The sequence below is a fragment of the Moschus berezovskii genome, chromosome 3 (genome assembly GCF_049115385.1).
Source record: "Moschus berezovskii isolate FMDL1 chromosome 3, NW_MosBer_1.0, whole genome shotgun sequence".
Lineage (NCBI taxonomy): Eukaryota > Metazoa > Chordata > Mammalia > Artiodactyla > Moschidae > Moschus > Moschus berezovskii.
In genome coordinates this window covers 74427299-74441284 of record NC_142462.1, presented here as the reverse complement: position 1 = coordinate 74441284, position 13986 = coordinate 74427299, and the positions used below count along the sequence as shown (strand labels likewise).

At 56.1% G+C, this 13986-nt stretch overlaps 1 protein-coding gene across 1 annotated transcript; it reads left to right on the top strand.

Annotated features, from left to right (window-relative positions):
- The first annotated feature begins 346 nt into the window (after positions 1-346).
- On the top strand, positions 347-13685 carry AQP1 (aquaporin 1 (Colton blood group)). Its single transcript, XM_055420924.2, has 4 exons — positions 347-813; positions 10586-10750; positions 11049-11129; positions 11589-13685. Exons 1-4 carry the CDS (start codon positions 424-426, stop codon positions 11766-11768), a joined length of 816 nt encoding a protein of 271 aa, XP_055276899.1. The 5' UTR covers positions 347-423; the 3' UTR covers positions 11769-13685.
- Positions 13686-13986: the final 301 nt, after the last annotated feature.

The following is a 13986-nucleotide window of genomic DNA, read 5'->3' as shown; positions in this document are numbered from 1 at the left end:
CGGCTTTGCCCTCCGGCACCCCCTGAGCTTTGCACACAGGGCAGGGACACCTGGATTTCTTTGGCCCCCTGAGTGGGGCCAACTTAGAGGAATTTCTCAAAGCCTATTAGAGCAGTGGCTGCCTCCTGCCTGCCTCCTTGGGCTGGGCAGGGCTGAGGGCGGAGGGAGAGAGGGAGGGAGGGGAGAGAGGAGGAAGGGAAAAAAAGTTGGCAGTCCGACAGCAGAGCTGTGTCTGCATCCATCGCTGAGAGGAGGCCTGTGCGGTGTGGGGCGGGCCAGGAGCAAGGAGAGGCCTTCCTCCCTTTGTGCTCCCCCCTTCTCCTCCCCCCGGGGCCCTATAAATAGGCCCAGCCCGGGCTGTGGCTCAGTTCTCAGAGGGAGGCAAGCACCAGGCAGCGGTCTCAAGCCAAGCCCCCTGCCAGCATGGCCAGCGAGTTCAAGAAGAAGCTCTTTTGGAGGGCGGTGGTGGCTGAGTTCCTGGCCATGACCCTCTTCGTCTTCATCAGCATCGGTTCAGCCCTGGGCTTCCACTACCCAATAAAGAGCAACCAGACGACAGGTGCAGTCCAGGATAACGTGAAGGTGTCACTGGCCTTTGGGTTGAGCATCGCCACGCTGGCCCAGAGTGTGGGCCACATCAGCGGTGCCCACCTGAACCCAGCCGTCACGCTGGGGCTCCTGCTTAGCTGCCAGATCAGTGTCCTCCGGGCCATCATGTACATCATTGCCCAGTGCGTGGGGGCCATCGTCGCCACTGCCATCCTCTCGGGCATCACCTCCTCTCTACCCGACAACTCGCTTGGCCTCAATGCGGTGAGTGGGGTGGCCCCAGGCTCTGGGGCTCTAGAATGGTGCTGAGATGGGTCCGTCTCATCCTCCACCCATTGTGCAGATGGGGACACTGAGGAACAGAGAGGATAAGAGGTTGCTGGAGGTCAAGCAGAGCTGTACCTGGAACTCAGCTATGCCTGCCGTCCAGAGCCTGTTTTCTGCCAGGCACTGTGGGAAGCTGAGACCCAGGGCATAATGGTCTTGCCAATGTCCCCTGTGGGTCTCTATTGTGGGGAATAAGCTCTGGAGGCCGCTAACAGTGGGGCCAGCGGCTCCTCACCCCTGGGCTGCAGTTTCTTCCCCTCCCTCCCCTCAGCCCTGTCTGGGCAGCAGCTCTCTCCCCCAGGCAGCCTGGACCCTCTTACACTCTGCCTGCTGCCCCCAGTCTCCCTGGACCACACATCTGGCATGTCTGCAGCTGCTCACACAATCCTGTGTGAGCAGAACTCTCCCAGAGGGGCTCCTCAAGCATCCAGGCAGCCCCACCTTCACACAGGTCCCCAAACAAACTGCCTTCAAGGAAAAAGCTCCTCTTGCCCTGCTGGCTCCGGGAATGGGACAAAGACGGGAGGTGAAAACAGTTTCAGGACAGCCTGCAGGTGACTTTCCTGGATTGCAGCAAAGGGTGGGGGCCGGAGCAGGGACATCTCGCCTCTGCTCTGATGGAGATGGACATCTTCCATCTCTGGGTCCCTGTCTATCACCGGGAACAGAGAGGTGTGGCATGTGTTCTTGGGTCTGTGAGCAGTGTGTGCACATGTGAATGCTGGCATGGGTCTCCGAACCTGTGAAAGCTGGCTGTGTTACTTCTGAAAGTGTATCTGTGAGCGTGTCAGGGCTGCAGGGTGAGTGTGTCTGGAGGTGAGTGCATACCTGTGTGTGCCCACTGCTCGGGCCTGACCTGGGGGCACTCATGATAAGCAGATGTGGGCGACTGGGTGGAAGCTGCGGAAAAGAATTCCTCCCGGGCCGCTTAGCACAGCTAATTGGCCGTTGGCAGGCAGCTGCCTGCTGTCGCCGACCTGGGCTTTTCCAGACCCTCAGCCAAGTGCAAACTCAGACCTGGCTTGGGCCACAGCAGGGGGAAAATTTGGCCTGAGAGGCCAAGGAAGGCTTGGAGGAGGTCTCAGAGTGCCCGAGGAGGTGTTTTCACAGGGAGGGAGAGAGAAGGAATCAGATCAGGTCTGGGCTGGCGGGGCAGGCGGGTGTGGGGACAGTGAGGGAGGCGGCCAAAGGCTCCACAGAGAGAGTGGCGGGTGATTAGACAAGCAACCGTCCTCCCGCTTCCCAGCCAAAGTCCAGATCCTGGGGCTACGGCTGCAAAGGTCCACGCAGAGGGCAGTTGGCATGACCCTGCCAAGCAGGGATTAGCACTCCTTGTGTCACCGTGACACCTCACCCAGTCCAGGACTGAAGGTTAGCCCTTCGGGCTGGAGTTTAAACTTTAGTCAAGGAAGATGTGGTCTCTGTGAGTGTAAGGTCCTCCAGGCCTGTCTGTCTAGTGGGGGCAGAGCCGGGCGACCTCAGGGCATGCCCTAGGAGTAGGGTCAGGATCACCTCAGGGCTCAGCGGGGTATGATGGGCAAGGGGAAGGATCCATCCTGGGGAAGAATAGAGTCTCCCCAGGTCTTCTGGCCCCCTCTTGACCTTCTTTCTCAAGGGCGAGTCAGGCCAGGCCTCTGCTGGTGACTCTGTTCTCTCACATAGGCATCCCAGGCAGGCTTGAGGAGGGCAAGCATCCCTGTGCGATCTTGATCTGGCCACACCCTGATTCAGTGTCTTTTTCCCTCGCCATCCTCCATTTTCCCAGTCTTCCCAATACCTGAGCTGGGTGGGTTGCGGGAGAGGGAGAAAAGGGAAACCAACCCTGAGCAGGGAAGCACACAAGTTGGGTTCAAGACCTGGCTGCTTACTTGTTGACTTTCTTGGAGCTGAGAGCCCTTAAGTCTCCAAGAGAGGCCCTAGGTCTCTTGATATCTCTTGGCCACACCCATACTGCCAGCAAGCTCACTTTGTGGACTTGAGTTTATCACTCTTCGCAGGAGGGGCTGGCTAAGAGGAGCCCAAGAAGTGCCAGGCTGAACATAAGGGCAGCAAACACTGTGGTGGGAGTCCAGGGACTGCCCTGGCCCCACCATGGAAGTTTGGGGTCCAGAAACATGTGTCTTGGGCTGAAGAACTCAGAAAGGGTTCAGAACACTGAGCCTGGGATCTAAAGGGGTCTGGGAGGTGACCTCAATGCCTCCAGAAGGGCAGAGACCAGTCTACACAGCAGGTGACATGCTCTTTCCTCCAGGCTCCGGGAGAGGTTTCCCCTAGCCCCTTGAGTCCCAGGCCTCTCCCAGCCCAAACCAGTCGTTGGCATGGAGATTTTCAAGGAAAATAGGGAAAGAAGTGGCAGGAAGTGGTTGGAGTGAGTCAGGGGGTGTCCCATGGGGATATGCTGGAGAAAACTTTCTCCTCACTGAGTCAGGGCTCAGGACATGCGCTGGAGCGATCGTGGACCTCTCTCCATCCTGCCGCGTCCTAGCTGTTTCTCAAAGCCAGACCCTGAGTTTATTTCTAGAGTGAAAGACTCAGAGGCAGCGGCTGGTGCCCAGCCTGCCCTGCCCTAGTTCAGCTACTAACACAGTGTGACTTCAGGCACGCCACCTCATCTTTGTGGTCCCAGGTCCCATTTGTGGAATGGGTATATCGTGAGGCATGGCTGGGCACTGGAAGTGGAAGATGCTCTTGAACCTTGAAATTCTGACCACTCACTGGCTCTTCCCCTCTTCCCCTCTCTTGCTTGCTCACCCATGTTCGCTGTAAACATGACTTTCACTGCTGCAGACTAAATACGGGGCTGAGTCAGGCCGCTCCCTGCTCTGAGGAGTCCATGGTCCCGAGCAAGATAAGGTCGCTGCGCATCTGTCAATGATAGGGGGTGGGAGGCAGGTGTGATAAGACGTGTCAGGCACCTGGGAACTGCTGACCTCGAGCTGTGGTGAGGGCCAGGAGGCCTTCAGGGAGGAGGTGTCCTGGGAGCCTAAAAGTAGAGATTCCAGGGTGGAGGGAAGGGGTTTCCAGCAGGCCTGAGGATCACAGGGTGTGGCTGGTGCGGGGTGGGGTGGGGGCTGGGTCATGGTGGGAGGCTGCGGCTCTAGAGAGCAGTGAGGCTTCAGGGTTCAGGTCACTGTCTGCCCGCGTCCCAGAGCCTGTGAATTCAGCCCCTTTGGGAGCTAAGGCAAAGGGCAAACCTCCCTTATTTGGGGGTCTTTTCTCAGCCCTGTTGATGCTGGGCCTGACTGCCTGGGGAACCGCTTCTACTTGTTGCATCTGGGACCTGACTTTAGCCCCAGACTTTCCGCTCCCCCAGTTTCCTTGGTTTCCCCAACCGCAGAATGAGAGCACCCCTGACTCCCTAACCACTCTTCCCGTGCCACCAGTTCTTCCAGAGTTGAGGGCCCTCCGCCTCCCCCGGAGTTGAGGGTGGACTGGGGAAAGGGAAGCCAGTTTTCCGACGGCCCTGTCCAGGGAGTGGGCTGGGGGCTGGGTGGTGGTGCCACAGATGGGACATGTAATTACTGTTTCCAGCCAGAGCCCGCTGAGGGGGAAGGCCCTGAGAGAGGCAGGAGCTTTGCGGTGGAGACTTTCCTCACCATGGAAAATTATGAGGCAGTTTCCCCATTAGGGCCCTTGCAGCTGCCCTGCCAGCCCCATATCGTCCATCCTGACACTGGCCCCTAACCAGGGCTTGCTCTGGGAATCCTGCTCTGAAGAGACTATGCCCTGAGAGGGGACATGGCCCACCGGGGTCCCTCAGTCTGAGGGGATTCACCTTGTTCCATTGTTCCCCCCCCAGCCCAGGTCACAGCCTTCCCTCACTGCGTTTGCTCACTGCAGGCCAATCCCATGCAGTCTCCCCCAACCTGACCTCAGGCCCACATGCTGTTCCCCACTTTCTCTAGGGTCCCACCCAGCAGGGTGCCTTTAGCCTTACCCACCTAGGGCTTCCCCCAAGCAGCTCAGACATGCCCCCTGCCTGCACCTTGAAGATTGGCTTGGGCAAGCTTTCCTGGAAGAACAGGGAGCCCTTGGTTCTTGCTGGCAGAGCCCCCGTGGGGGCCATGGTCCCTGGCCTCTGGAAGAACAGATGTATCTGAGGTCTCCTGATAGGTGTGGGCTGAGCCCACACAACTGCAGACAAAGGCAGGAAAAGCTCCCTCAGCCAGACCCTCTGTTCAGGTTCAGAGGGGCTTCTTAACCCAGGCGGTTCCCCGGGGGTGAGTGAGGGGTTCTCTTCACACAACCGAGGAGCCGCGGGCCAGTGGGCGGGTACACCCTGAGGCTGAAAACCACTCACAAGCTGGTAAAAAGGTGGGAAAATGCCCATTCCCATGGGCACATCCTTTCAGTGTTTGAAACCCCACCACCAGGACAACCCAGGGCTGATGTCTGCTCAGGGTAAAGAAAGAACTTACTATTTTAAACTGGGGAGGGACAACTTCCAAATCAATAAGTTCCTGGTCACCAGGGCTGTGCAGGCAGGGTGTGTTGGGCAGCTGTGGCTCTGGGGCATGTGGCTCTAGTCGGGGGGCAGTGGTGGGGGCCATCTAACAGTTCCAGGTGGGCGGGAGGCCCTATGACAGGCTCTGTGCCATACAGAGACCAGCCGTTCACACGGCCAGGTGGGAATCCTGCACTCAGGACCCCAGCCTGGAGGGTGACTGCAGGTCTGGGGGGAAGGGGTCCCATGTCAGGCAGGAAGGAATCCTAGAGACAGTTTGGGGCTATAATCTGGGCTGAGGCCTCTATTTTACTGATAAGGAAACCACAGCTCACAGACGGGTGGAGTCACTCAAGACTGTGCTGCAGATGATGGTGGAGCAGGACTGTGACCCCAGCTGCCTGCCTACAACCCTTGAAAATCTCTGCAAATTGCATACATGTGTGCGTGCACAGTTACAACGATATGATGCACACACACACACACGCACACGCACACACACACACACACGTGGGCACGAAGCACATTTTCAAGCCTGGGTGGTCCCCCTCAAGCCCTGGGACCCTAGGAGGGTGGAGGGGGGCTCCTCAACGGCACCTCTTCCTTTCCCGAGCAGGGAGGCGGGGCTGCCCCCGAGTGAGGAAAGAAGGAGGCAGGCAAGGAGGAAGCCCTTGCTTTGTGTATTGTTCCTTGTCAGGAAGCTGAAATGGCTTCTGAGAGCAAATAAAGAGTGCTTTGAGACCTGCTTCCTTCTCTCTTACTCAAGGGTGCTTCCATCCCTTCTCCTCCCCCATCCCAGCCAGCGGTGGATCTGTATGTGGGAGGGCAGCACACGGGGACAGGGTGACAACTCAGAAATGCTACTAGCTACACAACACAGACACCTTAGGCCACAAAGAGAGCCCCTGACCCTGCCCCACCCCAGAGCCCACTGTGGTAAGAGACAGCATCCTGCCTGATGGGGTTAATACACGACTAGTTTGAATGTCCCCCGTGGGCTGAAAAAGAGGGTATATTCTTGAATTTGGAAGTGCAGGGCTTATGAATTTTCCTTAAATCAAGCTTGTTGGTTGTGTGGTTCAAATCTTCCCTGTTCTTGCTGTTTATATTATTGACACTTCCCTCCATCGGTTTCTAAGAGAGGTTGTTAAACCCCTTCACTCTGGTAGTGGATTGATCATTTTCTTTTTGTAATTCTGTCAACTTTTGTGTCACCTATTTTTAGGTTGTACTCGTTAGTGCGTACAGGTTGAGAACTTTTATAACTGTTGGATAGACTTTTCACTTGCTTAGTGTCTAATAAACCTCTTAATGTCTAAGGAAAAAGAAAAGCATCACATCTGGACATATGTGGTCACCCAGAGACTTTGCAGAGAGCAATGTAGAGAGACATGCAGAGGCACACAAAGCCGTGGATGCCCAGAGGCATATGTGCGCTTGAAAAATCATTGATGGAAGGGTGATACTTGGGGAGGGGACTCACTGAGGTCCCCCTCACTGGGATACTGAGTCCTGCAGGCAGCGGGTGGGTGGGGCAGTCCTTGATGTCTTGTCCTTTAATGGATGCCCAGAGCCCTGCCAGGCCTGGTTCAGGAAGGGTGGGACACCAGGATGCTCAGGTTATGCTGGGGCCTTGGGCCTCAGAAGTCACTTTGGTCAATCTGCTCATGGGCAGCAGGGAGAGGACGGTTCGAAGTTCATTGCCAGGAGAGGTCAGCTCTGTGCCATCCTGAGGCCTGGGACACCCTGGCAGCTACAGAATATCTGCCAGCTTCTCAGTCTAAGGTGACCTTCAGGACCTTCAGCTAGGTGCATAGGTAGCCAGCACCTTTGCTTGTGAGCGTAGGCAGCACAGACACTGGGGCAAGAATTCTGGCATTGCCATCTCCTTCCCAGGCCTTGACCTCCCCATCTGTAATCTCACAGTCTTGAGCAGGCTGCCTTGCAAGGTCCACAGAGACTAATACTGGCTGGCAGTCTTCCATCTAGAAAGCAAATGAACAAGCCCTGGCTCCAGAGAACTTCCCTCTAGAGTGGGTGGAAATGCTAGAAAATTAATATAATCTGCCACTTCTTTTGGGGGAGAGGGGCCACACCGAACAGCTTGTGGGATCTTCCTTCCCTGACCAGGAATCGAACCTAGGCTCTCAGCAGTGAAAAGTGCAGAGTCCTAACCACTGGGCCTCCAATAAATTTCCTTGTCTGCCCCTTCTGTCTCCACACAGTAAGTGTCCCCTCAAGGTCTGGGCAGGGAGATGAGAAGGTGTCCACATTCTGTCCCCACTGAGCTCCCAGGCAAGGGGTTCTGAGGCACTTGACAGGAGACAAAAAGGTTATTTCTCTGCAAGATTTGCAGGCTGTTCAGTGAGGGTTTGATGAGTGAAAGCAGAAGTTAATTCCAGACAGGGACCTGAGAAAACTTCTTGATGCTGAATAGGAATTGATGGTGGAATCTGAATTGGACCTTGACAGTGGGCTTCAATGGGTTTGATACAAAATTGGAGAGTTTGCATTTTTCTGATGCTTAAGATTAAATGTGTGGCTTTTCTCTTATTTATACTTGTGTTCAGAAAATTGTTACTTTTTTTTTTTTGGCCTTAATTAGTGACCCGGGATGGGCAAAATGCTCTGGGGATGTGCAAACTTTTTTTTTCAATAACAAGTAACCACAACTGGGATTAGCCCTATTTATGCAATTGTGTCAAATTCAATAGGTTGTAAACAGGAACATGGGTTTCTCATGTGGCTTAGCAGTAAAGAATCAGCTTGTCAAACAGGGGATGCCAGTTCGATTCCTGGTCTGGGAATATCCCCTGGAGAAGGAAATGGCAACCGGCTCCAGTATCCTTGCCTGGAGAATCCCATGGACAGAGGAGCCTGGTGGGTTACAGTCCATGGGGACGTAAAGAGTCAGAAACGACTTAAGAGATGAAATAACAATAGTAACAAAATCGGAACATAGGGTCTGAATTTTTACTTGCTCTTTTCTGGATGTCAAATTTCAGCAGACCTTAAACTATCCATTTCAATTTGGAATGATCGATGATTTTTTTTTTTTCAGATGTAAGTAGTACAACTTCTTAGGCAGTTGAAAGAGAGGAGATCGTAGAAGCAAGCAGGGGAGGCTTCCTGCTGATGGCAGTGGTAGTAATGGGTTTAGGGAGAGGAAATTTACTAACCCATGTGGTTCTGGGCAGTCAAATTCCAAGGGCTCTGGGCCGCTAGGATGAGGTATATCTTAGAGTCCCCAGGGCAGGTATCACTTCTTGTGGACTGGCATGGCACCAGGGCCCCTGGTCTGCTCATTTTGCATGAAAAGTGGTATCCTTGGGCTGAGCAGGAGCTGAGATGCTGAGATCTGGTTAAGAACCTGCGGAGAGATGAGCTCGCCCAGGCCACATCTGTGATGAGTGAGGTGGGGATGAGGAGTATGAGGCAGGAGCCACTTAGAGCGATCGTTCCATTAATCAGAGTGGAAGGGCTGGTTTCAGGACTCCTGCCAGCTAGCAATTAGGCCAACCCTGGAGAGCAAAGGAAAGCGCGTGGAGGCGCGTGGGAGGAGGAGCCCCGAGCTGCCTGAGCGCTCAGACACGGAGGGCAGCGGCAGGTGTGAATGTGATGGGCATTGGTGCAAGTTGCCTAGTCTCATCAGCCTGGCCTCCGAGGAGCCTATCTGCGCTCCAGGCGGGCCTCACTCTACTGTCCACACTCCTGAGCAGCACAGCCCCTCCTGTCCGCCTGCCCCACCTAGTTCTGAGGATAAGAGAAAGAACCAGAACAAAACCACCACAACTATCCTGAGCCCGCCTGCCTCTGCAACCCTTTCCAAATGCCCCAAGACAGCCCCGCCCCCGCCCCATGCCTTAGAACCTCTGGCCTCTCTGGAGAATGGGGCTACTTTACAGATGGGGAAACTGAGGACCAGAGAGGGGCAAGACCATGGTCATAGCGCTAGCAAGTAGGAGAGTAGGGACCTGAACTCAGGGTCATCTCTACAGCCCCACACTGGGCTGCAAAGAAACCTGGGTACTTCCCAGAGGGCTGGCTGAGCTGAGGGGCTGCAGCCCTGGGGTCTGCCAGGAAAGGCGCACAGAGCTGAGGCTGCAACCGAGGGGAGGGGATATGAGTCATTTTCCCTGTGATCCAGGGCGGCAGACAAAGGCGGGAAGAGAATTGTTCTTGTAAGATGGCCTCAGGGTGGGGCTGTGAAAACCTCTGGATGGTGGAAGGGTGCCCTCCACCTAGGATTCTGCAAAATGCCCTGTAGCCTTGGAGACACCCCCACCCCGCTCAGGAAGAAGGTTCAAGTTCAGTCTTATTTGGACACACCAGCCCTGCCTGGGAGAAGGCAGCCTCCGTGGCCACATCCAGGCATATTTGTGAGTGGGCCTCGGCCCACGTGGTCCAGCTCCCCTTCGTGGGCATATTTGGCCCCTGGGACCGACCCCCACATGGGGATGGTTCAGGGCTCCTTGGGGAGGGGTCTCCTGGCTGCAGCTGCAGAGGGAGGGCTCTGGTGACCTCATGGCAGCTCCCATTCCCTTCTTTTTCCATGAGTCATGTTTCTAAAAGTGGCCCAGGAGCAAGTGGGAGCCAGACGGTGGTGGCGGGGCCTATGTGGCCAGGAGGGAGAAGGAGGGGGCAGATAGGGAGGGCGGGGCCCAGAGGAAAAGGGAGAGAGACAGGGAAGGGGAGAGACAGACAGAGGTGGGAAGGAGACAGAGGTGGGGGCTGCGAGGAACACAGGCTCAAGGGAGAGATGGACATGGGAAGCTGTGGCCAGCTAACTGCTGAAGTGCCTCTCCAGCTCTGCAGGGGATGGGGTGGAATGCTCAAGATGTGGGGATAAGAAGAAATGTCTCCAGCTGGGCCCTCCCACCCATTTGCTCCTCTTCTTCTTTGACTGTCCCTGACTGTCCTTGATCATCTCTTCCCATGTCTAGGGCTTGCCTGTCACCTATGGCCTTGGTACCCCCAGTGTACCCTGGTCTGGATGTAGGTGGATGCAGAAGCACCATCCGCCTCCAGGCCTCTCTGGCCTCTGGGCAGAATGCCGTGAGGTTTAGGACAAGCTGGTTCTTCCTCAACAGGTGTGGGAAGGGCCAAGGCCTGATGTTCACTGCTGGCTGTATGAGCTCGAGTGTGGTGGATGCAATGGGCTCTGAGGGCACTGAGGGCCTGGCCTTTGGTGCCTGGGCCTGGGGGCCCTGGGACTCCATCCTCACTGCTCTGCTCACTGAGCCTCGTCGCCCCTCTCCCCTACAGCTGGCCCCTGGCGTGAACTCGGGCCAGGGCCTGGGCATCGAGATCATCGGGACTCTGCAGTTGGTGCTGTGCGTGCTGGCCACCACCGACCGGAGGCGCCGTGACCTCGGGGGCTCCGGCCCCCTGGCCATTGGCTTCTCTGTGGCCCTGGGACACCTGCTGGCGGTGAGCGGGTTCGGGGGGGAACTTCCCAAGTAGGAGTGTGGGTGGGGAGGGTGGAGCCAGGCTGCTGAGGGTGTCCTGTTGAGGGCAGGGGGTGGGACTCTGACAGGACTCATTCCACGGGTTGGGGGACCAGCTGCCCAGGAGAGGGAAGCACAGGGCCTGGCTGACCATCCTTCCAGGTCTGGGGCCACTGCCCTGTTTCCCCTCTGGTCTTCTTCATGTCACCCTCTCCCTCCCACTCCCTCTGTCTCTTTCTCTCCATCTCCTCTCCTGTTCCCCCGACCCTTCCCTCCCACAGATTGACTACACCGGCTGCGGTATTAACCCTGCCCGGTCCTTCGGCTCCTCGGTGATCACGCACAATTTCCAGGACCACTGGGTAAGAGGTCACAGGGCTGCCCCATGCAGGTGGGAGGGAGACTTTGGTGCCTTATGGTAGATCCACCCCCTACCCTGTGACATCATCTCCCATCACAGAGGCCCTGCGAGATGGCCGGGGGGAGGAACTCGGGAAGACGAGACCTGAGATGCAGAGGTGGTGGGTTCACACCTCAGGAAGGGCAGTGTAGGCAGCCTCCCCTCCCAGATCAGACCATGGTCTGATCATGCCAGGCACGCCGAGTTGGGTCTCATAGAAGCAAGGAGAAAACCACTACCTAAGTCCTGGCTTGGGCCAGTTGTAGGTGGGGGAGGGCTGCAGATGCTGGGGTTCAGCACTGCCGTTTCTGTCCCAGGCACAGGTTGGGGAGCAGACATGCAGTGGGGGGATGTGTCGGGGCTCTCATGGGAAGCAGGTCCCATCAGATGCCCCCTGAGCACGTCTGCTCTCTGTTCCTAGATCTTCTGGGTGGGGCCATTCATCGGAGCAGCCCTGGCAGTGCTCATCTATGACTTCATCCTGGCCCCACGCAGCAGCGACCTCACAGACCGCGTGAAGGTGTGGACCAGCGGTCAGGTGGAGGAGTATGACCTGGATGCTGACGACATCAACTCCAGGGTGGAGATGAAGCCCAAATAAGGGGGCCAGGCCTGGGCATCCACGTGGGGGGTGGGGGGGGCAGGGGCGGGCAGAGGGAGGGGAGGGGTGAAATCTGTATCATAGACACTCTGACAAGCTGGCCAAAGACACTTCCCGAAGACCCGCAGGGCCTGCATGGTCAAGCCCGATTTGGGACTGTTGCTATCACCTTCTTTCTTTTTCTCCTTTTCCTGGCTTTGGGGATCCCTGAGGACCAACATTTTCCAACCACCCGTTCCCTTGAAGTCACAAAGGAGGTGAAAGAGAGGGACCCACCCTGCTAAGTTGTCCTCTCAGAGTGTGATGGGAGGTATGCCAGAAAGCCGCCCCCCCCCCCCCCCCCCCCCGCCCATTTCCAAATTGCTCACCAGCTCACCTGCTGAAGGTGCCTGGGGCTCCTCGGTGATTACTTTGTGCCTCTGGGCGTGGCCCTCTTTCTGTAATGTGTTCTTGCCCCAGGGATGCTCTGAGGGGGAAGAGACCCCATCAAGTGCAGTGGTGGGGTCAGGGGGCAGTCAGAGCCCGTCCTTGCAGCCTGGCTGGCTTCCAGGGCCGCTCCCCCAGCTCTGGAGGTGCTGTGCGACCTTGGGAACATCTCAGTCTTGGGGACTCAGTGACTCCACCTGTAAAGTGGCAGGGGCAGGGAGAGCTACGTGGGCCCGAGACCCCTCTCCAGGATTCTGTAAGTGTAGACACACTGCATGTTCTGGAAGACAGAGTCTGGCCCAGCGCTGCTTCTTCCACTTGCCCGGTATATAGCTGTAACCTATACATCTATGTGAACACATGTACATAGGCACACATGTTCCAAAGCAAAGAGAAACAGGTCATCCAGCCGTTGGAAATTCCCATTCCTAGGGGAGCAGGGCTGAGAGTGGACAGAGCCTACTGTTGCAGAATGAAGATCATCTCGAGGCAGAGGGAGGAATGTCCACGTTCCTTCACTGAGCTGTAGTTGATCTTTTCCACCTATCACTGCGTCACCCTCGTCGCTATTTGGTTCTTCAGTTTCTCTTGCCAGTGCAGACGCGAGTCAACATTATGTAGGGGTGTGTTGACTGAAGGACACTTGGTCATCTGAAGGTCAGCCCTGGGAGACAGATGTCCTTGCTGGACCCTCAGCGAGGGTTCTGAGCTCCGCGCTGATCCCGAGGTGGGAGGAGAAGCAGATTCCTCCCTTATTCCAGAAGTTCTGGTTGGAAGCACTAGGGGGAAACTGGGTGACCTGCACAGGCTTCCCAGGCCATAGTCTTACCTCTTCATTTATTTGGAGGGGAGAGTTGGTCTTGACCGAATGATGTAGCTATGGCTGCAGCCCATGAATAATTCTGAGCACAGTCTGTTTGTGCTCAGACAGCTATCTATACATTCAGCTATCAGACAGCTCAGGCAGCTATCTACACATTCCATACAATTCCACCAGGGCCAGAGTAGGTCCCCCCATGCCCCACAGCCACGATGGTGACAAACACTGAGAGACACAATACAGAGGTATTTGGAAGCAGCAGGATGACGAGGAGGCCCTTAATGGTCACAACATATCATGACATCCATACACTCTCTCCTCCATTTCTGAGCAAAAGCTTCTAGTCCGTTTAACAGAGAAAGAACCTGGGGTCCAGGACCCGGAGCAAGATGATGATTTGGCCAGGCCTAGCAGCCAGGGCCATGTCTCTGGCTACTCCCTGGACTGTGAGACTGGGCCATCTTAGACCCAGATCCTGCTTTTCTGCTTGGGTAATGGCCAGGTGCCAGGAAGGGTGAGGGGACTCTTGGAGGGGAGAGGGGGCGCTCCATCCTGTCCTGTTCTGGCTGCTGCACACAGGACCCTGCATCTGTCTGCTCTGCATATATGTCTCTTTGGAATTGGAATTTCATTATATGTTAAGAAAATAAACATAATATAGGTCATCCAGACTCCTTGGAATGAAGGTTTTCTTCTTTGCGCACCGTGTTCCCACAAGGGAATCTCTGGGTCTGAGAATGTGGGCCCAGTCTGAGGGGGAGCCACTGCACCCCAGGATCCCTGGTCTCAGGGGATGGACACAACCAGAGATCCATCTGAGGGACATGAGGCTCCTGCAGGATTGAAGAGTGACAGCTTGAGGGTTCCCTCTGACTCCCTCCTTAGAACAGAGCCCAGGGAGCACCAGGGACTGCCCAGGCCACACTTCCTCTGGCCTGCAGCACATTTCTGACCCACCTGCCCCAGGGCTGG